Raw genomic sequence first — 25,760 nt, 5'->3', positions numbered from 1 at the left:
CCTCATTCAAGTCTGTCCCGTATCTAGCAAGTTAAAATAAAAAACAAATTAAAAAAACAATAAAAGGTGAATCAAATAGACCATTACGGCAAGGCTTTAAATCATTAAAAATACCAACCATGTGATCTATTTTTCTACATCACATGATTAACAAAAGAAAAACACTTTATCTCATGACTCTAGCTTCCTTAAATGTGCACGTTTACTTGCTTCTTCCTGGTTGATGTCACCAGGTTTCATCTTTTCTTTCTCTCTGCTTCAGTTTCTGTCTCTCCTCTCGTCTATCTGTGATCACTTGCTGTTGTTTGTTCCCTTGGATTCCCGCCCATGGCTTTATGCACCTGAGGAAATCCCCGACCGGTCATTGATGATCTCATCAGCATTGAAGAAATTCACCTCGTGTTTCCCTGTGTACAGATGTTCACCGAGTCACCTCCCTGGAGTGTTTTGAGCCTACCTGAGCTGAATAGAGTTGCCTGTTCCCTTTTCCTCTTCCACTTTGTACGTAGCACGTTTTTGGTGACCACTATAAATAAACACACTGAACTCTGATTCCTCTGAGTCCTGCTCTCGAGTCAACTGCAGTGTTTGTGACAGTTTTTCTCTTTACTTTTTTTCCAATGAGGTAAAATGAGACTCAAAATGACTTAAAAGATAACAGTGCAATTGTGATAAATCTAGAAGACTAGTGGAGCTTTGGTGAAGGAAACTCTCTGTTTGGTTTTGCTTTCTTTTTCTGTGCTGACAGTGACTGAACACAGGAAAATAAATTGTTTACAGTGAGGTCAGTTGAATTCAATTTTATTTATAGAGGACCAAAACATGATAACAATCACCTCAAGACCCTACAATAATACAGAGAAAACCCCAACAAACAGACGCCCCACTGTGAGCAAGCATTCAGTGACAGTGGGAAGGACAGATTTCTCTTTAACAGGAAGAAAGCTTAAACGCATTTTAAGCCTACCATACAGCAGCATTATGACAGAGATACGAAGCTGCCACCATGAAGACAAACTGGAACACTAGCATAACTTAAAAATGTCACTTATTACAGACCTCCACACACTTTCTGAACCTTCCTGAGAAAAGAAAAGCTTTGAATCATTTTGACTACAGAACATTGTTAAAGATTAAGCAGCATCTTCAAACAAAACACATGAACACACACTGAAGTTCACAGAGCCACTGACAAACAGAACAAAACAGGAGGTTTGACAGAGATGAAACAGATTTTACATGTTTGAAGTCTGCAGCTCATTCTCTACTGCGTGTCCAGACTGGTATGGCCCTGTTTGTCTTTTGTAGATCAAAAACCCAACAACAACAACAGCAGCAACAAGGAGCACAACTGACACTGGCAGACCAACTATCAGTCCAACAGATCCATCCTCCTTCCCTCCATCCTCTGTGTGTCCTTCTGTCTGACCTGCAGGTGAGAAACAGGTGTGAGGTGTCAGCTGTCAGGTAGGTGATGAGTGAAGAACAGAACAGAATCCATTTCCTCTTCAAACTGCTGTCAGACATTATCTACTGCACTCTGATCACATCACTCAGACCAGCTGCTTTCTACAAAGTCTCATCAACAACATCTTTAGAAACAAACATCAACAACCAGGAAGCAGCTTCACCTCTGATCACACACACACTCAACTCTACTCACTCACCTGGAGGATCAACAACACTCAAGTTTACTGTGCTCAAGAGCTTCACATCATTGTTGTATCCAGCATGACATTCATATGTTCCCGCGTCATTCATGGTGATGTTTTTGAGAATCACTGAAAGATTTCCTGTCTTCTTCCACTCCGGATCTTTCAGTGTCACTCGACCTTTAAGAAATCCATGCTGGTAGTCATCATGAATGCGGTCATGTCTAAGGTAAAATACATGGTGCAACTGCAGGCCGGGCTTTTTCCACTTTAACATTATGATGGCTGCAGAGTGGCATCTTCTCCAAGTGTGACTGATACTTTTCTTTGATCTGAAAAAAAAAGAAAAGGAACGACTACAGTTTTCAATAATCGCACAGCTAAATCAGTAAAGCTGATATATCACAGAGCACAGACACTGACAGAAAACAAAAGGTCTGTGTGAATTCAAAAAGGTTAGCTATTTAAATCCAGGCAATTTCAAACATCCAGGGTATCAAATCATTAACTTCAAAGTGCTTTAAATGAAGCCAGATGAATCCTGACTTTATAGACTTTTTTTAAAGTCTGTAACCAAGGATGATGCATTTTGTAGGTGGAGCTGAACGGGTTAAAAAACCTTCATATACCTTGTGGAAAAACCAAGCATCGACAAACATACCTCTGTGTGTACTTCACAGGACTTTTATATATTTCCTGTATGAGTGTTGATTGATTTTTTTTTTTATATAGCAGTCTGATGTACTCACTACCTGTTGCTTGAGGTGATGTTATAACCTGCAGCAGTCAAAGACATGGTCTGTGACAAACATGTCAAAATATAAACCGACTCTCTGCAGTGAATTGTGCAATATGTATGCCAGCTCCTGATTCATTCATTTCTACGCCTCCACTAACTCCCCAATGATCCACTAGATGGCATAAATGTGAACCTAACTATAACTGTTAACAGGTCACACACGACCACAGGCCTGTACTACAAATCAAATCAAAATCAAATCAAAATTTATTTATATAGCACATTTTTAAGACCGAAGTACACCAAAGTGCTTTCCATTAAAATCGCAGTACAAATAAAATCACAATAAAATATAAATTACAAATATATAAAATATAAGATAAGACAAAGCAGGATTTTGTCTCATGCAGGGTGAATCCTTGGTTTTCTTAACTATGAAGACAGGGTGACTGGGGTAAATCACCATGGTAACTTATTTACTTGATTAACTCAATTGTATTTTTTAAATAGCATCTGGTGTCCTTGTGTTATGAGCTTTAGTAAGCTAGATTCTTAGACACAATTTCCTGTTTGTTTGTTTGTTTGTTTGTTTGTTTGTTTGTTTGTTTGTTTGTTTGTTTGTGTTTAATTTCATTGTATTGCTCTATAATTGTAGTGGGGTGTGGTTAGTTGCTCTGCTGCAGGGGACGGGTGGAGCACTAATCATGCCTGAGTAGCCACCGAAAGCATAGAGAAGCAGGAGCAGCAGTAGGAAGGCACTGCTAAGAGATGAGGAGCTGAAAAGCTGCTCCTGAAAAGCACAAACTTGTTGAAAAAGCACACTGAAAGTAAAGAGTTTGCAATCACACTGCAGCGTGTGGGTCATTTATATATAAAACTAAAATAGTTTTATGGTATTTTAATATTAAACTAATAGAATACTATTATACTTTATTATAACTCTGACTCTCCTATGTCTTAATGATAAAGTTTTGATATTGATAAGTGCTACACTGCTTTTCCTCTCACACCACAGGCTTATCCACAGCAGTTGTGTTACTTGTATTTTGTATTTGTAACCTCTTCATGTTTTCCTATATTATTATTTACTCTGCCTTGGTAAAATCAGTCACTAGGCTGCTGGTACATTAGTTGGCCAGAGATTTCCAAATTCATTCCTTACGTGAATGAGTAAACCCTGGGTTAACTTAGAGAGCTGATAATCAGCTTTGTGTGATCATTTATCCCGATCACCACTGTTAGGGTAAGAGAATCCAGATAAGGCAAAGATGCCCTGGGTGTGCTGAACTTTCTTTCCAATTCAAGTGTATAATCGCAGCTACAGTGGCTCCTATAAGACATGTTTTAGGCAACTAAGAACAGAAGTAATCTGGACTGCAGCATATGTTGCTCTAAAAGCTTTATAAACCTTTCAGCATTCATAGTTCCTTCTAAAACATGCAAGCTGCCCTTACTGCGCTTACGCACCTTCATACCATAAGAGATGCTGGCTTTTAAACTAAGCGCTGATAACACACTGGAAAGTCATCCTCCGTTTTAGCACCGGGAAAGCAGCGTCCATGATTACCAAAAATAATGTATATTTGGACCATTATGAAGCAAAGAACACTTGCCCACTATGAAACAGTTCATTTCAAATGAGTCTTTACCCACAAGACATGACGGCACTTCTGGACTATGTTTAAATATGCATCATAGAGCTTTAGTTGGCATCTGCAGGTGGCACAGTGGATTGTGTTAACCTACAGAGATTTCTGGAAGTATTCCTGGGCCATTTAGTAATGTTAGAGATACAATCAGATGAGTGATGCAGTTTGTTCTCAGGGCTCGAAGACCATGGAAATCTAATGAATGTCTTCACCCTAGTCGCTTACACACAAAGACATCTTCAGTTTCTCTGACTCTTTTGTTGATGATGTACGGTAGGTGACATGAATGAGTTGAAGGGAAGTTATGAACTGTTTCTGACAAATAACACCAGGAACCTTTTCTATGTAGCTGACAGCTGGTAACTGTGCAGGGGCGGGTCTAGCAAAGTTTTGCCAGGGGGCCAGGTAGGGCATTAACAGGGACCAAAGTTTTTATCTGATGTAAAATGTATAGAAATCATACATATATACCAACAAGACTGTCATGGTCCTGGGCCGCGCAAAGAAGAGGGTTACTCGGCGGTCGGGGAGTGGTTTCGAGCCGACGACAAACGGCCTTACCCCGCTGCAGGCTTTTGCGCTCTACCTGGGACTTCCGCGCTCAGAGCTGCACAAGCTCCCTGTCTCTCCGGCGCAGCCTGGTTCGTCATCGGCTCAGCCAGCCGACATCACCGAAGTGCCTGCGCCCACTGCCTCGGGAACTCACGGCACAGTTCCCGGGAAAACACGACGCTCACGCCGTCGCCACACTAAAGCTACTGAGCAAGCTCCGGTGGTGAGTGAATCTGACTGCTTTTTCCATGCGAGTTCCAAGCCCGACCGTCTCGGACAGTATTCGTTTTCTGAGTCCGCTGTTTTTCACGTCCGTAACTCACCAGAGAAGAACAAAAAGGTTGAATATGACTGTGTTTCTAGGCCTCATACTGTTTCTACGTTCGCCTCCGCTTCTATTACGCACGAGACTGACTTCATCACCACTCTAGAGACTGCTGTTCATGCTAAATTAAAGAATCCTGGCACTATAAGCCCCGTGCGCGTCATCCCTGAGGCCATTAACTCTGGGTCTGTTAATTCTGGTCCTGCAGTGCCTACCCTCACGCCCGTGTTTGAGAGCGACTATGTTTCCTGTGCTCCTCCCAGGTCAGCAGCAATTAACTCACAGACAGATTATTTCACCGTAGAGAAGCAAAAGACCGTTTTTGAGCCGCATACTTGTGAACAGCACTGTGAAGTTAACAGTTCTGCGGTCTCTGTACCTGCTGAGTGTGAGACTGTGAGTGGTGTGTCTCCACTCCTGGACTATGCTGCTCCCCAACCTGTATATTTAGAAACGGTCTGTGTGAATGCTCCTGTGTCCATAACGGATCCACGTCGTCGCCGTTGCCTTCCGCACGGCCGGCCCCCTGAACTGTTTCCACGTCTCCACCGTTCCCGTCCGCATGGTCGGCCCCCTGAACTGCACTGTGTTTTGGGTTGTTTTTCTTGGGCTCCGGTGTTTGCTGTGCTCCTTTGTTTTCTGTTCCGTGCCCTCCGTCCTGGGCCCCCGCCGCCCGCCCTGGGTCGTTTTCTGTTTGGTTTTTTGTTTTCCTGTGTTTGGGCTGTCTGGAGCCAGCCCTTAAGGGGGGGGGGGGTGATGTCATGGTCCTGGGCCGTGTTGGCCCAGTATTCTTAGTTCTCTTGTATTTTTGTATTCAGTTCCCTGTTTAGGTTCTGTTTCCTGAGTTGCCCTGTTATGTGGTTCCCTGTGTGCTTTCCCTTTGTGACTCTCACCCCCTGTGTGCCCCTCTATGTATTCATGAGCCCTTGTCCCCTTTCGTGTTTTATTCCATGTTTTCCCCAACCTGTTATGTCTGTGTTCTCCCCGTGCTCTCTCCTCCTGTCTGAACCTCTGTACTTCCTGTTTTACTTTGACAGTCTCTCGTCAGTATGCGTCATGTTGTGTTCACTCCTGCCCTGTCTCGTTATGATTATCTGTGTCAGCTGTGTTCCCCGTGTGCTCCCACTTCCCTCGTTAACCCTCTGTGTATTTATGTCTGCGTCTCCCTCAGTTCTGTGTCGTAGTCTCCCTCATGCTGCGTGGATTTCCCTGTGTCTCTCTCCAAGTATTAGTTTATTGTGCCCAGTTTAAGTTTTGTATTTTCCTGTCATCCTGTCAGCAATAAAGCTGCCTTTTGAGTTCATCCCTTGAGTCCGTGAGTTTTGCGATTGGGTCCTCATCCTGCCTGCCACACAGCCGACCATGACAAAGACAGTGTACATCACTGTCACAACAGCGTGTGTTTTCATTCAAACTGACAGACAGAAGCGAGGCTGCCATATCGCGCCATCGGCCCCTCTGGCCAACACCAGTAGGCGGTAGGTGAAGTGTCTTGCCCAAGGATATTAACAGAATATTAACGATATTAACAGAATTAAATTTTAAAAAGAAAACAGCTTTATTGACTAAATGCTGGGGAAAAAAAGATCAATACAGATCAAATCATCTAAGGAAAACTGACAGACAGAAACTGTAAATACAGTGAGGGGGATGTAGACAGTATATACACACAACACCCACACTCATACTAATTTGTGAGCTTAAATACATGAATATCTCTATGTCAACACAATGTATATGCTAGAAAAGAAATAGCATGAAGTTCACACTGCTTTGGTTGCTGTGTGTTTTGTAACACTGGCATGATGTTTATGGTGAGGTTGGAGTTTAGGCTACAGTGAAACTGCATTACTCCTGTTGTTTTTGAGGTATTAACAAATGGAGCATCAGTGAGAAAAGAAAAAAAACATTTGTCATAAAAAATGTTAAGAAATACATCCCCTGTAATTGATAAATGTGTTTGTTTAGCATTTTTTTTTAAATTTATAAATATATTCTTTATGTGTGTAGAACATCAGAAAGTAGAAAAAACTAGAGCTGCTCTGCTGATGGGAGGGGATGAAGCCCACCCACCAGTCTCTGTCTCTAGCTTTCTCTCATCTATGTGCCAGTAATCATTAAAGTAAAATGTTTATATATTATTTCTATCTATTTAAATAATGTTTGTTTAATTACACTTTGAATTCCAGTGTTTCAGTGAGTGGATAGTCTATTTTGGTCTTTACAGTCCACAGCAAAAATAATAATGAGAGAGTGCAACATTTTGTTTCATGCATTCACAGTTGTATCATAAGCATTAATTCAATAAATACAAGTCCTAAAGACTCTGGTTAATAGAAAAATGTGAATCCTTGTGACTGGCTATGCTTCGAAGCAGCAGGTAAGACACCTGCCGAAACTGCAATACCAACACTTCATTTAGTTGCAGTCATGTGCCCTGTGTGCTTTGAACCAGGCTTTGGAGCAGTGTTTCAAAACATCTGTGCTCCAGAAGCTTAACACAGTGTTGAAATGTCTGTTTCGTAGGCATGACAAAGACACCGAGGAAAAGACAGAGAGATGAGCCTGGGAACAGGAAGGGAGAAAATACAGGGATAAGGTACAACAAAGGTATTCACGTAGACGGAGCATTAAGGCCAGACACAGACAGGGCACTCAGGAATCAGAGGTAGACAAATGGACACTGACTGGTAAATGGACTAGTTCTTCAAGTCTGAGCATTTAAAATGATTTTGCACAATTTACTTCATCCATACACTTGTTAAAAATGCTTTTCCTATGTAAGTGTATTCTATCTTACATGTACATGCTTTCACATTCATATAAAAGCAACTTGGGGTTACTATCTTGCCCCAGGATATTTGGCATGCAGGACTGCAGCAGATGAGGATTAAACCAAAAACCTGATTAGTTGGTGACCTGGTTAACCTCCTGAGCCACAGCCACCCAAAAGACAGACTGAAGAGAAACAAACATAAACCAGAAATCAAGTACTTATAAAGTTAGGGCCTGAAAGGTTAAGATCAGGAATTTCATTTTCTTTCTTGAACATGGCTAAGATTTCTTTAGAAATTGTAAGTTCTGTCTCAGCGCTGTCACTGTCATCGCTTTTTTGATATACAAATGTGACATTTTCTCCTTGGGAATCGTCATGGTGACCACCCTCCTGGATCTGCATGTCATGCAGGGTTTCTTCTTCTTCCAATTTGACCTCATGAAGGTCAATTTTTCCATCCAAGTCCTTGTTGTAGCAAAAAGCAGCCGCAGCTTTGCAGTCACTTTGAAAAGTGTTTTCCTGCAGAAAAAAAAGACAAAGTGTTGACAGTATTAATACTATTACATGTAAAATACAAAACAATGCTCGTACATCACAGACTTTGCCTTCCTCTTTTTTTAACTTGCAAGTTGAAACTCACACACAAGGACACTCGAGTGTAGATTTTTATACAAAGTGTTTTGCTATGTAATTTTTAGTGTGTCTGTGTGTGTTTTCTCTTACATCTTCTATTTGTCCAGAATCACCAGCTGTTGTCTCTCTTGTACTGATTAAGAAAAAACAAAAATACAAACGTGAGTAATTATCCTTTGCCACACTCAGTCAGCAAAATCAGATTAAACTGTGAGTAAACCTACAATGTAAACAATGGAACTTACATTTCCATGCCTTTGTAAGATGTGCCCTCCAGAAGTATAGATTCAGCTTGGTATCTGCACATTTTCCCGCTGCTTTGCAACCATCGAATCAAAACCTTAACAACAATAAAGTTAAAGTTACCACCTTTAAGCTGTATTTCTTGTATAGATGTTCACTTGAAGTTCTGCAGTTTTCATTCTCCGTTCAAGAAATTAATTATAGTAAAAACCACATGTCCTAAATTATGCTTGTCTGTTTCTGACACATATAATTCGTTCAGAATATCTACAACATTTTTTCAATCTTTGATCTTTTTTGTTCTCGGCTCACCTCTGGCAAAATGACCTCTCTAAGGTATAGCTGCTCCTCCACTGGCGTTGACAGAATTCTTTCAAGTCTTTGGATCATTTCTTCTGTCTGGAATACCAAAAAGGACAGAAGACATGGGGTAAAAGCATAGGACCCAGGTTGCATGTCTGGTGCACTGTCACTGTCAGCTCGAATATGCTCCCACTCCCACAGAGCTAAATGTATTATTGGTCATGTTTCTTGCCTGCCTGATTAATGTTGTCAAGTTTGTGTCATGCCTCCGTCTTGTCATGTTTTCTTGTTTATTGTAAAAGTCCAGTTTTCATGTCTTTTTGTTTTTGGTTTACATTTCCTGTGCATCATTATGTTCATCCTCGTCAGCTGTTTCCTCACGTGTCTCCACTCCCCCTGATCACCTTATGTGCATGTTTAAGTCCTTTGTCTCTTACTGTTCTTTGTCAGGTTGTCTGACATAGTTTTCCCTCATTTCACTGTGTTTCATAGCATTCCTAGATACTCTGTGTTCATAGTTTTTCATAGTTGTTTTCACAGAGTGTCATAGTCTTTTAATTTACACAGTGTTCTTAGTCCCCTTAGTTTTCCCAGTTTCGGTGTGTCTCTAGTGTTATTCTCATGCCATCAGCCACAATAAAGGCTCACTTTATTTTTGGAAACTTAGTTGTGTCTCCACCGTGTCTGCTTTTGGGTCTACCTCATCTACACACCCCGCCGTGACACAATTTACTGGTTAAGAAAATGTCCAACAAAGTTTTTCTTGCCACCATCACCAAGTAAAAGTAAAATTTGCTTGTATAGTGCAATGTATAGAACTAATGAAATAAATGTAAAAAACAATAAACAATTGTCACAAAGTGTCTTAAAGTCATTTAAAATACATGGTAGTAAAATGAATATAAAACTATATATTTTTGTAGTATTACCATCCCATTACTAAGCCTTAGAATGGCTTATTTCAGTGTTATTATGCAGATGTTGCCACGCAGTTAGAGTTTTGGCTTATTAGTTATGTTAATCCTGATATGGGATACATTCATCCATCCACTTATTTAACTACATATTCTGTTTACTGTCACAGCAGGGCTAGAGGCCCCAGCTGAGGGGGGGCAAATGTTGGGTAGACTTTTTGCAGATTAATAGTTGAAGGGCATGATATAAAATCTGTTTTTTTGAATTTGTTTCTGTTCAGTCCACTGCAATTCAGTTTTTATGCACATAGAACCAAATCACAACAACAGTTGCTTCAAGACACTTTATATTTTTTAATGTAAAGATCCTGAAATTTTTAGGTTATGTAAACATACTTGAGTGAAAAACTACAGATTACTATGGATGCTAAACTCAAGTTGTAAGTGTGAATAAGATCATAAACACTGAATATACATACCTTTATGTCACTGAATAAAGTAAAATGTTCACTGTAATGTTTGCGAAGTTCAGGATCAAATTCTCTGTGATTCCACAGATACATCCGATTGGAGAGAACAAGTCCACTCTGCAGTTTTCTTTCCAAATCCTGTAATATTAGAATATAAAATGTGATTTAAATGTATGGTAGCTGATAACATGACATACAGGTTAGTGAAGAAACGTTAGAATGCATTAAATCACCTTAATATCTTCATCTGAAAGGATTTCTGTAACTGTAACAGCCTCCAGTATGTCACCTCTGTTTGAGACAAAAGCATTGCCCATGAGCCTTAAATTAACCACAATCTGCAACATTTGTATTTAAATCTTTATACTGTACAGGTCAGATGTTTACCTACACTTATGGTTGTCATGGTAATTTGTGGATTCTAATGATTTTTTTTAACTGTTCTGCTTCCAGGGTAAAATAATCATACAAAATAATCTTAATGATAATACTTTATTGATCCTTAAGCAAATTATGTGGGTTACAGTTGTTTCAACAAATACAAAAATTGGGTGCACTAGTTTTAATTTATTTTGGTATTTTCTTTTAGCCGCACAGAATCAAAATTCTGACTTGATATTTGAGTATTGGAAAAATTAGTAGAGTTCTTAAGCCTAATGACTTTGCTTGGAGCTCTTTACCCAGCTCTTTAGCATAGTCCAAAAATTTTAAGTTTGAGGATTTAGGGAGGCCATTCCAAAAGCTTAATATTAGACTGTTTTATGTATTCCAAAATGAGTTGTGATGTGTTTTTGGTATAAATGTCCTGCTGGAACACCCAATTGTGTCTAAGTTTCAACCTTCCAGCTAATTTGACAGAAACTGGAAGAATTTAGAGGTAGTCCCTATTCTTCATTAGTCAACCTACTTGTACCAATATACCAGGTAACACCTTACAGCCCAGAGTATGATGCTATCACCACAATGCTTCACCTTTGGCATAATGTTCTTGGTTTTTGGCTTTTTAGTCCTCCAAACACATATTTTCCTAAATAGCTCAGTGTTACGGCCCTAGCAGGGACTCCGTTTTAAAAGACCTTCGCAAGCTGTGTAAATTTACAATTCTCCTTCTTATATCTTCACTTAGACTTTCTCATTATTCGGAGTATTGGTCAGTCCAATAAGTGCTGTCAAATAAATTACTTTTGGGTGATCAGAAATGAGAAGGTAATAGGCCTTAGCCTTGACAAGGTAAATAGCATCATAGAACCTTGACAACCACTTGTTTAAACACTTTAGTATATGTCTATATTTGAGCCCTTATGTACAATTTTGACTCTGTGGACCAGAGAAAATCTAAAATAAAAATTGTGCACTACAAGTCATTCATGATATTTGTGATGCAATCATTCCACCCTGGAAAAAGAATAGTTTAAAGAAATCATTACCGAACCACAAAATTAAATGTTAATGCTTATGATGATCATATGTAAACTTACAACAACAGTATGACAGTAACTGATATTCAAATCAAGAGTTTCTTACACATTAGTTGTAAGGTTGCATCCGCAAACAAAACCCTTTGATTCCCAGTCTTTCGAGTCTCCCTCCACACCAGCACACTCAAAATGCAGACATTTTTTGCAGACAGTGCACAGTAGCCACATACATTGATTTCTGTGGTCATGAAAAACACTGTAGAAAATCAAAGTGAATTTTAAATTTCTACCATGTTTTAAAAAAAAGAATAACTTTCATTCTCAAATGTTTGATACATAAATAATGTTTAGTTGTCAGTGTTGTTATGCACACCTGGTTTTCCCAGTCACTCTCTGGAACAAGCATGCCTTTATTTGCATGGCCATGCAATGAATCCCTGAGTCGGTCTGTTCAACTCCAGCTTCTTGTATTTCCATTTCTTTCTGTCGAATCTTCAACATGTCTTCCATAGTCGGTGGGAAATCCTAAATAACAAAACCCTTAATATTATCACACAATATTTCATATACTACCAGTAAAGATTTTGTTATACTCAGATATCTATTTCTCTAACCTCAGCTTTCACATTTTTCAGCATTTGTGTAGCGTGGTGCAGACGAAGAATCCTGCACTCACTAAGGGTCAGAGCATCATCAGTGACCTTGTGATGTAGGACTTCATTTTCTGCAGCCTAGTTTGAAATAAAATTAACAATGATGACCCAACACGTGAGCAACCAATAAATCATGCAAAAGTAGCAGCTCCCAGGACAGCAAACTCACCGAACACACAAAAACACCACAATTAACGGAGTCCTCCTGCTTCCACTGTGGAGGATATTTGACTGTCCAACCTTGAAGCCCACCAGAAAACCTGAAGACATTTCTAAAAAAGAGAGTGGCAGCAGTTCAGCTCCATCAGTATCGCATTCATTTACCTGCAAACTAAAACTGTAGCACAAAATCTCCTTTTACCTGAGCAGGTCCATGTCATCATCACTGATGCTGCTGGAAGTCATCAGTGAGTCGTATATTCTAATCTGTTTGGCTTTGAAGTCAAACACCTACAAACATATATAATCTTAAATGCTCAGAAAAATATAAAAAGAGTAAATGTTATAGGCTGAAATCTCTTTCCTAAAATGTTTTGGCTCACCCAAAGGATGAAATGGTTGCCTGTCTCTGGTGAAGAATGACCCACAATTCTGGGAAGGAATATCTTTTCTGAGTTCTGTAGCACAAACGTAACAGTTGTAGGTGCACACGGGTCATGTAGCATGTAAAAAGCAATATTGTTTTTGTAAATTTATGTTTGGGATTTTTTATTTATTTATTGTTTTTATGTTTTTAATTATGCAAAAAGGACCTACCGGAATGCATTTGGCAACTTCATCACTGACTGCTCCAGATTCGGTCCATTCCCGGTGCCACAAAGTGAAATCAAAGGTGCCTAAAGCACCACACTGTCAAATAGAACATCTCATTAAGCATTTCATAAATACTCATTGACCAATGAAAATATCATAAAGGAAACAAATGAAAATGAGTCACCTTGTTTTCTTGAGCGAGCTGCCCCACCCGATAGTTAACAGCCTGGAATGTTTACGAAAACAAGATTTGTGGCTGGCAGATGATTTCTTAACAAACAAAGCTCTTAATTGTGGTAAAAAACAAAAACAATTTTATTTTTCAGCACTTACATCATCTGTCAACCACGGCGATGACAATGATGACTGAAGCAACAAGTCTAGTGGGCAAACGCTGCTAATGTCTTTTATTGAGACTGGAAATATTCGTGAAACATAAGCCAGGGCTTGAGTTTCATCACGGGATCCAGAGAGTAGCTGATTGAGTTTCTCCTTTATGCGCACAGAAAGATAGCATACTAACTCTTAAGAACTTTAATAATGTTCTGTATGTCAACATCAAAGTGCAATACGAGGGGTTTTTTTTACCTTCTCATCATCACTTGTGGCATATAATTGTGATATGGATGAGGATTTCAACACACTGTGTTCCTCCCCTTCTAAAAAACAAAACAAAACTGAGCAATGATCTATCGTCTAAACAACGCATTTCATGTTTTTCAAGCACTCAAACTGTTTGCTTACTACAAGGCTCGAACTCAAAAATTCATACAATTTTTTTCCCCAAACACACTAACACAAAAAACCAACACCATTGACTGAGGGAGCCGGGGAATAACACAATAGCCTTCTCACTAGTAGATGACATCCTCTACCTTCCCAGCCAAAGACACCTGTGCTTACAAAACTGTGATATTTTTATGAGTTATTATTATATCATATATCAGTCAAACCTACCAGCAGTATGAAATCCCAACATCCCATGCAGTCCAACAGACAATTGTGTGTTGCCCAAAGCCTCCATCTCAGCCTTAAATGTCCTGTTAATTTTTTCATTGTGTAGTTCAATCAACACTCTCACAGTCTGTTTGAAGTGGGATTCATTCATTTGGCACAAAGATTGCCAAATGGATTCAAGCTCTTGATTGAACTGTTTTGCTACTGCAGAGTTGACCTCTCGTCGAAGTGTTGGGCAGATGACAAGGCTTCTTAAATTATCTTCTGGATGTCTTGGATTTATTTGGTGGAATTGATCATACAGTGAATACCTGTCAGATGTCCTTGTGATTGGATGTACTGCTGGTGTTCCATTTATATTTTGCTGTAACTTCACTGGTAATGGAAATCTGAGGTTCTTCACCCATTGCATTTCAACCTTTAGTTCATTTTTGGTTGCTAGTTTTAGATTATCTGTGGTTGGTGCACAAAGTCTTCCATCGTGTGGCTTAAAAAACATCTGATTAGTTTGGTCATTAGTGTGGCTGGCAACCTCACCAGCCATGTCAGAAATGTAACAGGTTGGAACGTGCTTAAAACTTAGCAAGCCATCTGCATGGTCCCTTGCTGACTCCATCCAGAAAAGAAAATTGATATAATAAACAACACCATGGACACAGGAGAAATGAAGTACACCACCTAAAAAATATATAAATTACAAAAAATTATATGTCAAAAGTACTTTTTTAAAAATTTGAGGATGTTCAAAGAGAAAAAAAAACTCATCACCTGTTTTTTGAAGTTTCTTGGAAAGTTTTGGGTGTAGTTCCTTGAATCCATTAATCATACCCAGTGCATTCTGGGATTCTTTTTTCTGGTTCTATAAAAAGAAAGATCCACAGTAACAATGACAAAAGTAAATGTTAAAAAAAAACAACAAATAGAAATTTGATTAGTTTTACCTTCTCTGAGTCAGTGGTTTGAAGTATTATGTCTTCAATTATTTGTTCTGGTGAATGTTTGTTCTGATCATTTTTTTCTTTCAGTGCCTTTTTAATCTCAGTTTTTGGAAGGATATCCCTCAATCTAGTGTGCTTTCCCATCCATGGTGCCATAGTAGACTGGTGAACAGATTTGCAGTATGGGTTTGCAACAGATGTTCCTATTTGGAAGACACAGTCTTTTGATTTGTACAAATATTCATAATAGAGACAGTGTTGTGCTTTATAATTCTAGACGGTCCTAAAACTATTGTTGTGTAAAGTTCTCACACTATAACAAACCTGCTATAAGGCCTTCTGCTATGAGTGATTTGTCCAGATCTGTCCATGCCTTGACGATATCCACTTCAAGATCCTTGTCAGATATGGTATCTGGATCTGGCCTTTCAAATGATCCAACTTCAAATGAAATTAAACACAGTTAACAATGCAGTTTTATCAAATTCTTCACCGAAATTTAGTAGTTTACACATTTCCAAGAGAAAAGACATTGTCCTTACGAGGTACATCAAAGCCTAGTTTCCAGTTGCCATCTGCCACAACCACAGCTGGGTGGTGTCCACACTGGTAGCAAAAGAAGTTGAAGTCAAAGTCTGATAATGACAAAAAGTGGTGGAATGCCTTCTCCACCATTTGGTGTTGGTAGCGATTGTCATTAAGTACTGACAGAGTGTCCAGCATACGTCCACTGGTTGTCTTGTTCTGCAATTAAACAACATATAGAATTGGCTTTCAATGTCCAAACATGTTGAGATTAATTTTCTCAAAATATGGATATGTTTTGTTATTGTTGTTATTTGTAATAAACTTCCTTAATGCACTTTCCAAATAGTGGTTCCACAATTCATTGTTAGTTGGCTTACCTCCAAACCTGACAGCAGGAGTTCACATAGAGGTAGTGTTAATAAGATGTGGTTGTTAAAATTGTGGAAACCAGAGGAATACTCCTGAAATCTCACAGTGTTAGCACACCGTGGGCACTCTTTCATAGCAACGGAGACACCTGATAATTAAAGAAAAGTACTTTGTAATAGGTTGAAGATAGTTGTATGCCAAAGGCATACACATAACACTGTTTGCATGTTTTGTTGTTGTTGTGACTTACCTTTGTGGAAATTGCTAAGACCATATATCACAGCTTGGTTGGTGATAACTTTTGGGGCGTTAAGCTGAGGAGGGGTCGGCCCTGGACAGTAGGGACAGGTGTTTTCCCAAGGAACAAAAGATGGCGGTGGTTTTTCCTCTTGAGTGCCTAACTTCAGGTCCTTCGGACGTGGAATACGCTTTTTGGTGTAAATATATTCTGTCATCCTACATATTTTTGCTGTGGATATATTTTTTGATGTCTCACTAATAATGCTGTTCTCTGATGTCTCCTGGAAAATCCACCACATTCCCATCATTACGTGGATACATTGCTGAGATCGTTCTGTTCCCTGACACTGGCAATTCCATTTTCTGGTTACTGAATCAAATGTCACCCTTGTCCTCTGGAACTGACACCAGTGGTCAGTTTCATTTGTAAAAACTGAGAAAAAATACCACTGTTGTGAGGGCCCCTGATCTTCATAACACACAGGAAATACGCTATCAACACCACATTGTTTGGCAGCACTGTCGAGTGCCTCACATTTTGCGCCCCACTCAGATGACATTAGCCCTCTGCTCAACATGTCCTGAAGTGATTTTGATGTAAGGACTGCTGGCTTAACATATGGCTTGGCATTTTTTGTTCTTTCTAAATGAACACATTCTTTTCCCGGATTTCCTGAAAATCGAGCCATCTGCATGAACCTGCGACACTTCTCAACCTCACAGTCTATTTGTGGTGGATTAGCAGACTTCATGACGTGAATTGGAAAAGCTGGACTGTGTTGTGTTTCTGTGTGTTCTGGTGTGACATAAATGCCATTTATAACATCAATACATGTCATCGGTGCAGAGTCCAGGTGATGTACTTCTCTGATGGGTCTTTTTATGTGTGGCTGTTTACTCATCATAGCTGTGCAGGGGGTGCATAAAAATTGTTCGGGCTTTGAATCTGAGTCCTCTGGGGAATCATCGCTAATGTTTTCAGCCTTTCTTTTTAAAGAGCTTGGGGTTTCTATGCAAAAAACAAAACAAAAAAAACAGCTGTTAATCACATCATTCTAAAATCTAATAAAGATGCTTTTGTTTCATTCTGAAAATAAATTATTGCCATGAACTGATGTTGCTTTTTTCAAGGTATAGGCACAAGAGTGGGTTCAAAGATGGGGAACAACTATGACAGTGAGGTAATTGCATCACTGTTATCTATCTATCTGTATATCAAAGTATAACAGTATAATCATAAAATAAAATAGTGTTAAATTACCTTGTTTTTTGCTTGATTTGATACCTGCAGAATAAAGAAATTGAAAAAATAAGGCACAAAGTATGTTATATATTGGTATAATAATATGGATGTCTTTTCGTGTAAATTTAACTTTAAAGACCTCTATAAAAAAGAACATGCTTTAATGATGTCGTGCATCTTCACTAAAAGACAGCTATTCTCCCCCTTCTTGGTAGTTATATGCTGAGAAGATCTGTGGATATTTGCGGATGCCATAGCAGAACTCTTACCATGTCTGTCTTTTAAATGTTTCGTGAAGATAGAAGATCGTGTTAAAATTGCAAAGTTACACAACGGACAATGATAATGGCTTCTCTTTGCTCCTTTGACATCCTTGCAATAGCAGGCCACCACAAATTTCTCTGAAAAACAAGCGAGTAAATGCTTTTCAGTACATGAAATGGTTAATACAAAGTCACCTAGTCAGTGACACCTTGGGGAGAAAGGCATACTGGCAATCCAGGGACCAAAAAAGCCAGTTGAAAAGAAAAAGTATTCATACTGGATATTTGCACTGATATGGACTAGGCAATATGTTAGGAATGAAAGGCTGGCACAACATTTTAATGGCACTGAAAATAATCAACTAAGGGCTCTACTCTGATACATATTTCTTTAATTATTTTGAGCAACGCACATAAACTAATACACATATTTTATCACACACAGCATGACAAACATCCAAATTGGCCAAAAGATTTTTTTTCTGGAGACACACATACACACACTAGACTAGACTTCGAAAAGAGACATGCAAATAATAAGAGCAGAATGAGATTACGTGGGTTTATCCACGTAGAGCAGACCTACAAATAATTAAACTAGACTAAACACACATCATTGGACTCTGTAACTTTTTATACACCACAATTCATATTTACACAGCTGTGCACCTATAATACCTGCCATATGATTTAGAAATAGCACTGTTAATACTCGTGTCCCTTTTTTCTTAAGAGAAGACTAAAAAGGAACACAAGCAGATTACTAACAGCAAACAAATTAAGCCAAATAAACAAATATGCCTCGAGAAAATCAGGGGAATTATAAACTGATTTAAATAATGACAAACTAATAACCAAGACAAACATTTAAATACTAAATTGAAGAATAGTGTAGTGTGTAGTAATCCCCAAGTCCACTTTGTTTACACATACATCTAGTCCTTACCTTGTTTTTTTTCCAAAAAATAAATTCCATCTTTGAGATGCTTTTTGTGAAGGTGATCCTTGTTTGCACGTTCTTTCTTTTGACAAAACACACATTTATCACCAGCAAGGGCCATCAGTGATGCAACATCACTGAATACCTGATGTGCACCTGTGAAGAACAGAAACGACAAAATTTATACAGAAAGTAAACGCTCTGAAACATTTTAGGTTTTCAAATACCGGAAATTTTTTTTTTCAGGTTTGATGCAAATGACTCAATATTGCACTTTAAAAATGTGAATTTGTGTTCTGTGTGAATTATTATGTGTTGAGCTTCTCACCTTCCTTTTTGTCCATGTTTTAAGAAGATGCAAACACACCCAGGAATCAAGAGAAGAGCCTGGAGACACATTAAACTAATTTAGAGAACAATGTTAGACAATTGGACTTAAGAATAAAAAGCTTGGTGTAGATGTAGATCAGCAGGCAATGCACCACTTATTCTATGTATACTCAGTGTTTGTGTATTTGGTTACATTCAAATTTCAGTATAAAATTCTGAACTGGTTAAAGCAATTGTAATTGTCACTTTAGAAAAAAAAGGTAAGTATACTAAGGTGCATGTTTTACGACATCTTCAAAATTAACCTTTAATGTTTTCTAATATTTTTCTAACTGGGTCAGTATTTAAGGCACTTACCGTTGTTCTGAAGAGATCTCATAAAACACAAGCACTCTTCTAAGCATCAGGATGAAAAAAAAATTGTCCACTAAAAGATAAGAAAGTTTAAATTACACCAGCTGTTTCCCTTTTTTAAATAAATAAATAAAAGATGTCAGTCTACCTGTCCCACTCAGCTGGGACAGGTAGACTGTTTTGCTATAGAATACCTGTCCAAACCTGCCAACAGTTTAAGCACCGTTCAAGCAACCACTGGGTGTGTCTATAAGGAGTGGCAACCTCTTTCATAGCAATACACACACATTGATTGTGAACCAGGAAGAGGTTTATTAAACAAAGAACAAAATTCTTCCTCTCTGACTGTGGGTTGTAGATGAAGCTTCTCTTTCGCTTTATTTCTGTGCCTGTATTTTTTATGTATTTATTTATTGTCCATGGACCAGCAGATGGAGCAGAAGCGAGACGATCCGAGTAGGTACTAAAGGAAAAGGACTCAACGCTCTGTTTGTGATCTATTGTACTGCTATGTCAACACATTGTGGCTTTGTGCTTTGTATGTATGGCATATGTGACATTGAGACAAGGGTGTTACATTACCCTTTACATTACCTTTACATTACCTGTCAGATTTTCAATGTGGTTTCATAACATGTGTTTTAAAAACTGACTTAAGATATGCTAATTATTTAAATATTTATATATTATTTAATTATTTCTTTGCACATTTATAAAACTAAAGAAGATCTTATTTCTTGGAAGTTGTGTTTATAATTTGCTCTCCTTCCACTAAATGGGACTGTAACATTTGCCTCTCAATAGTACTCCATAAAGCTCCATGGCGTTTTTGGGTTTTTTCTGTGTTTTAACCCTCTCCAGGCAGACATTGCAGATTTGCAACAGTTAAAAACTAACAACCTGATTACTCCACATACATATTTTTTGAGTTTCTTTTACTCACAAGTACCACTGCAGGACTTGGTTGTGCATTAGCAACAAAAAACTTAATTTGGGCCTGAGAGGGTTAACTTCAAAATATATGGTCGTGAAATTTATCAAGCACCAAAACTACAACTTGTCAAAATGTCCTACAGTTCCTACCGTTCAGTTCTCTGAAGTCTTATTTTCCTAATATCATGGAGCAAGGTTAATTCTAAAATTGAGTGCCCCTGGGTGCTTACTTTTGCTAAAATTCCCTGTTAGTGTTGGCATAAAAGAGCAGATATTAAAATAACAACTGTAATAATTGTTGGAATTCTGTAGTTTGGTTTATTGATACATATTGTCACATCATCATTACGAAACAAAACTGGAAAGACATTAAGACATTATTCTTGTCCAACTGAATTTAATATGTCATTTCGTGTCATAGCTAGTGTTCCTCTTTTCATTCGTTTATTTACTTTCAGAATATTAAACAGGAAAGATAAAAGGAATACGTGTGAATAACTTACACTAAAACAAGGTGATGCGATATATCTGTGAAGGTTCTCAATCATCCAGGTCATCGTAGTCTAAGAAGCTTGGAAAGAAAAGTGTCTGGACTTCTTTAAGTTGCTTGAAGACGTTTCACCTCTCATCCGAGAAGCTTCTTCAGTTCTAGGGTCAAATGGTGGAGAGTCCCAGATTAGCTTTGAGATCCCTTCGCAGACGCCTCAACGCCCACTCACATCCTGGGCCATCTGACCTCAGGAAATAACATGATAGGGTGGGACTAGGTTCCACAATGAGCTCACCCAAAACCTTGGCTGATTGTGACCCACACCCGCTTTCACACCTTGGCTCATGTGATTAATTAGAGGATCATTTAGGGGATCAAATCCCTCTCGGTGGGTTACTCCCACAGGGCTTATAACTGGGACTCACCACCATTTGACCTTAGAACTGAAGAAGCTTCTCGGATGAGAGGTGAAACATCTTCAAGCAACTTAAAGAAGTCCAGACTTTTCTTTCCAAGCTACTTGGACAAGGTGGATGCGATCAATTCCTAAAGGTTATGTCATATGACACACAAGCACTGATGCACACTGAGAAGCACCGAGAAATCTTTCAATTCATGCTGTGAACATGAACTCAAGACCCCTGACCTCTGAATTGTCATTCACTGCCCTGACAACAACTAGACATAACACAGAAGAGGAAGCACTTTCTGCACTCACTCGAAAGAGCACCATCAGCAGTATTAGTTTGTTTTCTAACAACAAAATCTCAACTCAAGAGGAAAAACTTCAAGGCCAATATCAAAACAAGGCTTACTTGTTTTTACATTGAAAGTAGATTTGTGTGTGTTAGAAGAAGCTTTGTTGGAATTTCTTTGATGTGTTGGTCACAGTCCTAAATAACAGTGCTTTGATGTCACTTGTTTCAAGTATGTCTGTTTTACACTATAATTTACGCCAATAAACATAAACAGCTTCTGAGTGTATGTCGGGAAACGGGGAGAATCCCAGAAATGGTGGAGTCTGTTGTTTGTCTTTGAAGATGGGGAAGAGGCAAAATGCTTTCTCTGCAATTAGAACAACACATATTTTTAGCCTATCATTTAGAGCAATGCCTTTATTTCTCTTATGTCCTGCATGAAGAAAGACAGTGAAGGTGGCACTGAGAGCGGTCTCTGAAAATGAACAGTCCAGGTACCTTTTAAATACAGTCAACAGAATAATTCCGCAGTTGTTGTTTGATTTTTTGTTCTTTGATCTCCTCCTTCAAAATCCCATATTACCTTCTATATGTTGAAAATATGCATGACACTTTTGAGAACCATACTTTCCAAGCTATAATACTTTTCAACCAATTAAGTTGACCTTGAACACCTTTGTGAGTAGGGCAGATTTTAATGACCTGCTAACACGACCCTGCTCTGAAACGCTACAGTTTTATCAGAATTCATTGAAAACTTTTGTAGCTATTGTATTTACACACAATGCAAACTCTATCAAAAACATAACCTTCTTGATGAAGGTAATAAAGCTGAAAGCCACTGAGTGTGAGAACAGGGAGAAATAAAGCAGGTCTAAGTCACTTCTGAGGCTGTTTTGAACCACTTACTGTTGTTCTGAAGAGATCTCTTAAAACGTCCAAGACTCTTCAGAAAAAGAAATGTCCACTGAAAAGGTTTGAATCCATTCCCGGAGTTGTCATCCCTCTTTGCATTAAATATGTCAGTCTGTTTGCGTAGGACTCAGCAGGATGCCGGTATACTATCTGCTGTGCAGGTTCATTGAGTAAGTTTCCCTTTAGTTCGAACCATTCTGATCAGACTTTGTAAATGACTGCTTCCGGAAATGTTGTGTATCCTTCTGATTGGGTGTGGAAGATATGAAAACATCCCTACGATAGTGTCATACTCTCCATACCTGTCTACCACCAGGCATGTCTTTATTTTTATGTTTCTTGCTTTCATTTTGTCCACGTTAGATACTGTCAACCGTTCTGCACCATATCTCTGATGTTTTGTCTAACCGGTTGAGCCAGTTGATGCAGGTTTTATCCGAGCTGGAATCAGTCCAAACAAACAGCTGAATATGTGATTCTACTGGCACGTACAACAAATTGAATCACTTGAACATAACGAGCAAAAGAATAAAACCTGAGAAATCATCATTGCTGTCTTTCTCAAATTGTAACTTTCTAGCAAGAGACAAGAGATGATTTAATTATCATTATTTCAGAACAAGTATGACTGCAGGACCTAAACATGTTTAAATTGTGACTCCAGAACCATTTGTGTGAACCAGGACGATGTTTTAACAAAGAACAGAGTTCAGAGTCCTTCCTCTTTAACTGAAGGATCAGATATATAACAGGTGACTGCTTTTTGCTTTAACTGTGTTTTTTTCTTTTATATGTAAACCAACAAACAAAACCATTTTTAACTCAGTTTATTATGTTTATGTCTCCTAAATGTCCTTGTGGTTATGCCAGATAGGTGAGAATTCCAAGGAATTTTCTATATATATGTATGTGCCCTTATCTTAAACACGTCACTTGCAGCCCAGTGGATGTTAAAAACCCAAGTTCCTGATAGCCTCTGCTGTTGTTTTAAAAAGTGCAAGGCATGGTATTCGATTCAAAATTCAAGAAGATAAAAAGAACAAAAACATAGGCAGCGATTCCTTATAAATAATCACCCAGTAGGAAAAAAATATCTAGGTATATAACATAAGTTAATTAGTAAAACAAAAATTAACAATAGAGTATAACGTGTGATTGTAACAGTAGCAGAGTGCAAACAAAGTGTTGTAGTTTTAAGAGTCCATTTTGGCAGAAGCTGCTTATCAGCTTTTTTGGTGTGTCAGTGGAAAATCCTGAAACGCCTTCCTGAGTGGAGTCATCAGTAATAATACCGGCGCTACCACCTAGACCACTGTTGTCTTCAACAGGACGCATTTATGGGTCAATGATGACTGTTTTCTGCAGTCCTTTCGACATCTGTTTGCCTTGTGTTGCTGTTTACTTCAGCTGTCATACCATACCAAAGCTGTGATGCAAGTGAGAACACGGTCTGCAGTATATCGGTAAAAGCTGAGGATGTGTTGCAACAGTCCGATTCTCCCCAGGGTAAATAAAAGTAGAGGTGTTGTGCTTTGCAGATGTCAGCAGAGGTGTGATTAGACCAGGGGAGGGCCTCTGTGATGTTGGAGCTCTCACCAGAGTTATGAAGCTGAGGGTTTGCTGCCCGTGGTCGCTCAGGTCGCTGCTTCTTTCTGAAATACGCCACAATCTCCTTTATTTTCTGGGTGTTGAGGATAAGATAATTCAGAGCTGCCAGATTTAGCAGTGATCCCAGTATGGCATCTCATTATTATAGATGATCAAACCACTGACTGTTGTGTCATCTGCAAATTTGCTAATGGTGTTTTCTGCATGGAGAGCTTGGTAGTCATGGGTAGAAATCATACAGGGAAAGGCTCAATGCATACTCCCAAGGTAGGCCAGTTTAACCTGAAATTCAGTGGACTCTTCGTCAGGAAGTTATGAATGGAAGATGCTATATTATGTAAAAATGTCAGTGTTTGTTATCCTTGAAGACTTCAGGTCACAGAGTGTTTGTCTCATTATAAGAGACAAAGGAAAATGTATACATTTCTGTTCTTCTGTTAAAACATTGATAAAAAACGAAAATGTAACTTTAAGACAGTGAAATTAAAACAATGCACAAACATAAAGTACTAAAAAAGGAAGTTTAAAGATCTTGTTTTTATGAAATATAAACAAGACAATGTTTAGTGTCAGTGAATGTCTCTTTTCCTGTTTCATTCCTGTCAAGAGTTCACAATTGAACTCTACTTCAAATTTGAACTTGAAGTAGACTGGATGAATGTTTACTGATGGATGAATATTTACCGATGAGACGGATAACAAAGGTCATAGGTGTGTACTTCTTCCCACTTCTTTTCAAAACTTAAACAAAAGCAATAGGTGAAGCGTTACTGGTCTTAAACACTGTTGTTCTGAAGAGATCTTGCAAAACTGGAACTGATTTTCTGAGCTGCATTCCTGTTTTTCAGTTAAGCCTGTTTGAGCACCACTCAGCATCAGTTTGGTTTCTGGTCAGACAACTTAAGCAGTGACGGTTTATAGATAAAGGCGCCTAATTTGTTAGTCAAACATCATTATGGTGCATATGTCATACTTCCTGTTCCTGTATCTCGGAGCCAGCTGGGATGTGACATAGATGTAAAGTGTTACCTAAGGCTTGCCCAGCTTAGTCGCCTTTATCGAATTCACAGTATGATCACTTTTGACCTACGTACAAGAATTGCCTCCGAATTCATGCTATTTAAGATAAGATACGATAAGTCTTTATTGTCATTGCACAGTTATACATAGTACAATAGTACAATGGAATTGGAAAACCACATCGGCACTGCGTACAACACAACACAGTAAACTAATTTCAGTTATGAAAAGAAGAAGAGTGTATTTATTGCACCTTGTTATTAATATTATTATTGTTACTAGGAAGCAGTCTCGACGTTATAATTTCCATTATAGCTTTAGGAAACAGACTGTTCTATTCTATTAAAGTGCAAGACTTCACAGCTTTAAATGTTCATTTGAAATATGACCTATTGCAAGTTCCTGTTTTATAGTTTAGTGAGATGCTCGTTTCTGCTCTTTCAGCATACCTCATACACCTGTTAAGTTCACGTTGTTTGGTGCAACTGGAAAGGTTGATAAGGAAGTATGTCTATGTATGGTATGGCTGAAAACACACACGCATGCATCCACACACACACACTGAATACAGATAACGCTGTTGCTCAGATATGCCTGCTTAAGACTGTCATGTGTATTTGTAATTGCATATTCATGTATGACCGCTTGTTGACAATAACAGGGAGTCAGTTGAAGTTGGCTAAGGACAGGTGAAGAAAGGAAGGTGAACTTGGCCTTGACTGACTTCCCACGCGGCCCACGAGACAAAGAGCTCTGACTTGTGTCTTGTTTTTGCCGTGCAGTTGGTGGTCTTGTGTTCCAGTGGGGTTTTGTACTTTAACCCTTTAAAACCGATCGGAGCGGGCACGCTCTGT

At 38.7% G+C, this 25,760-nt stretch overlaps 2 protein-coding genes across 2 annotated transcripts in view; one reads left to right on the top strand and one right to left on the bottom strand.

Annotated features, from left to right (window-relative positions):
- LOC147334363 (low affinity immunoglobulin gamma Fc region receptor III-like) overlaps nt 1-25,760 on the top strand; it is a 529,842-nt gene that overhangs the window by 263,546 nt on the left and 240,536 nt on the right. The gene's annotated exons all lie outside the window — the stretch shown is intronic.
- Nucleotides 6,452-19,391, bottom strand: LOC147334375 (uncharacterized). The gene is made up of 28 exons (XM_086272127.1): nt 19,246-19,391; nt 18,887-18,945; nt 18,565-18,714; nt 17,625-17,756; nt 17,374-17,397; nt 16,123-17,121; nt 15,881-16,020; nt 15,518-15,719; nt 15,300-15,416; nt 14,979-15,178; nt 14,806-14,896; nt 14,038-14,715; nt 13,669-13,739; nt 13,414-13,572; nt 13,265-13,306; nt 13,084-13,176; nt 12,870-12,944; nt 12,689-12,777; nt 12,497-12,599; nt 12,289-12,405; nt 12,048-12,199; nt 11,781-11,930; nt 10,490-10,547; nt 10,266-10,394; nt 8,882-8,968; nt 8,572-8,666; nt 8,417-8,459; nt 6,452-8,212 (listed from the first exon to the last, which is right to left on the bottom strand). Exons 2-28 carry the CDS (start codon nt 18,900-18,902, stop codon nt 7,904-7,906), a joined length of 4,521 nt encoding a protein of 1,506 aa, XP_086128253.1. The 5' UTR covers nt 18,903-18,945; nt 19,246-19,391; the 3' UTR covers nt 6,452-7,903.

The sequence above is a fragment of the Aulonocara sp. 'chitande type north' Nkhata Bay genome, linkage group LG3 (assembly GCF_057382095.1).
Source record: "Aulonocara sp. 'chitande type north' Nkhata Bay isolate Kocher_YH1m ecotype deep benthic linkage group LG3, A_spYH_male_GT1.1, whole genome shotgun sequence".
NCBI classification, from domain to species: Eukaryota; Metazoa; Chordata; class Actinopteri; order Cichliformes; family Cichlidae; genus Aulonocara; species Aulonocara sp. 'chitande type north' Nkhata Bay.
This window is presented reverse-complemented; position numbering and strand designations above follow the sequence as displayed.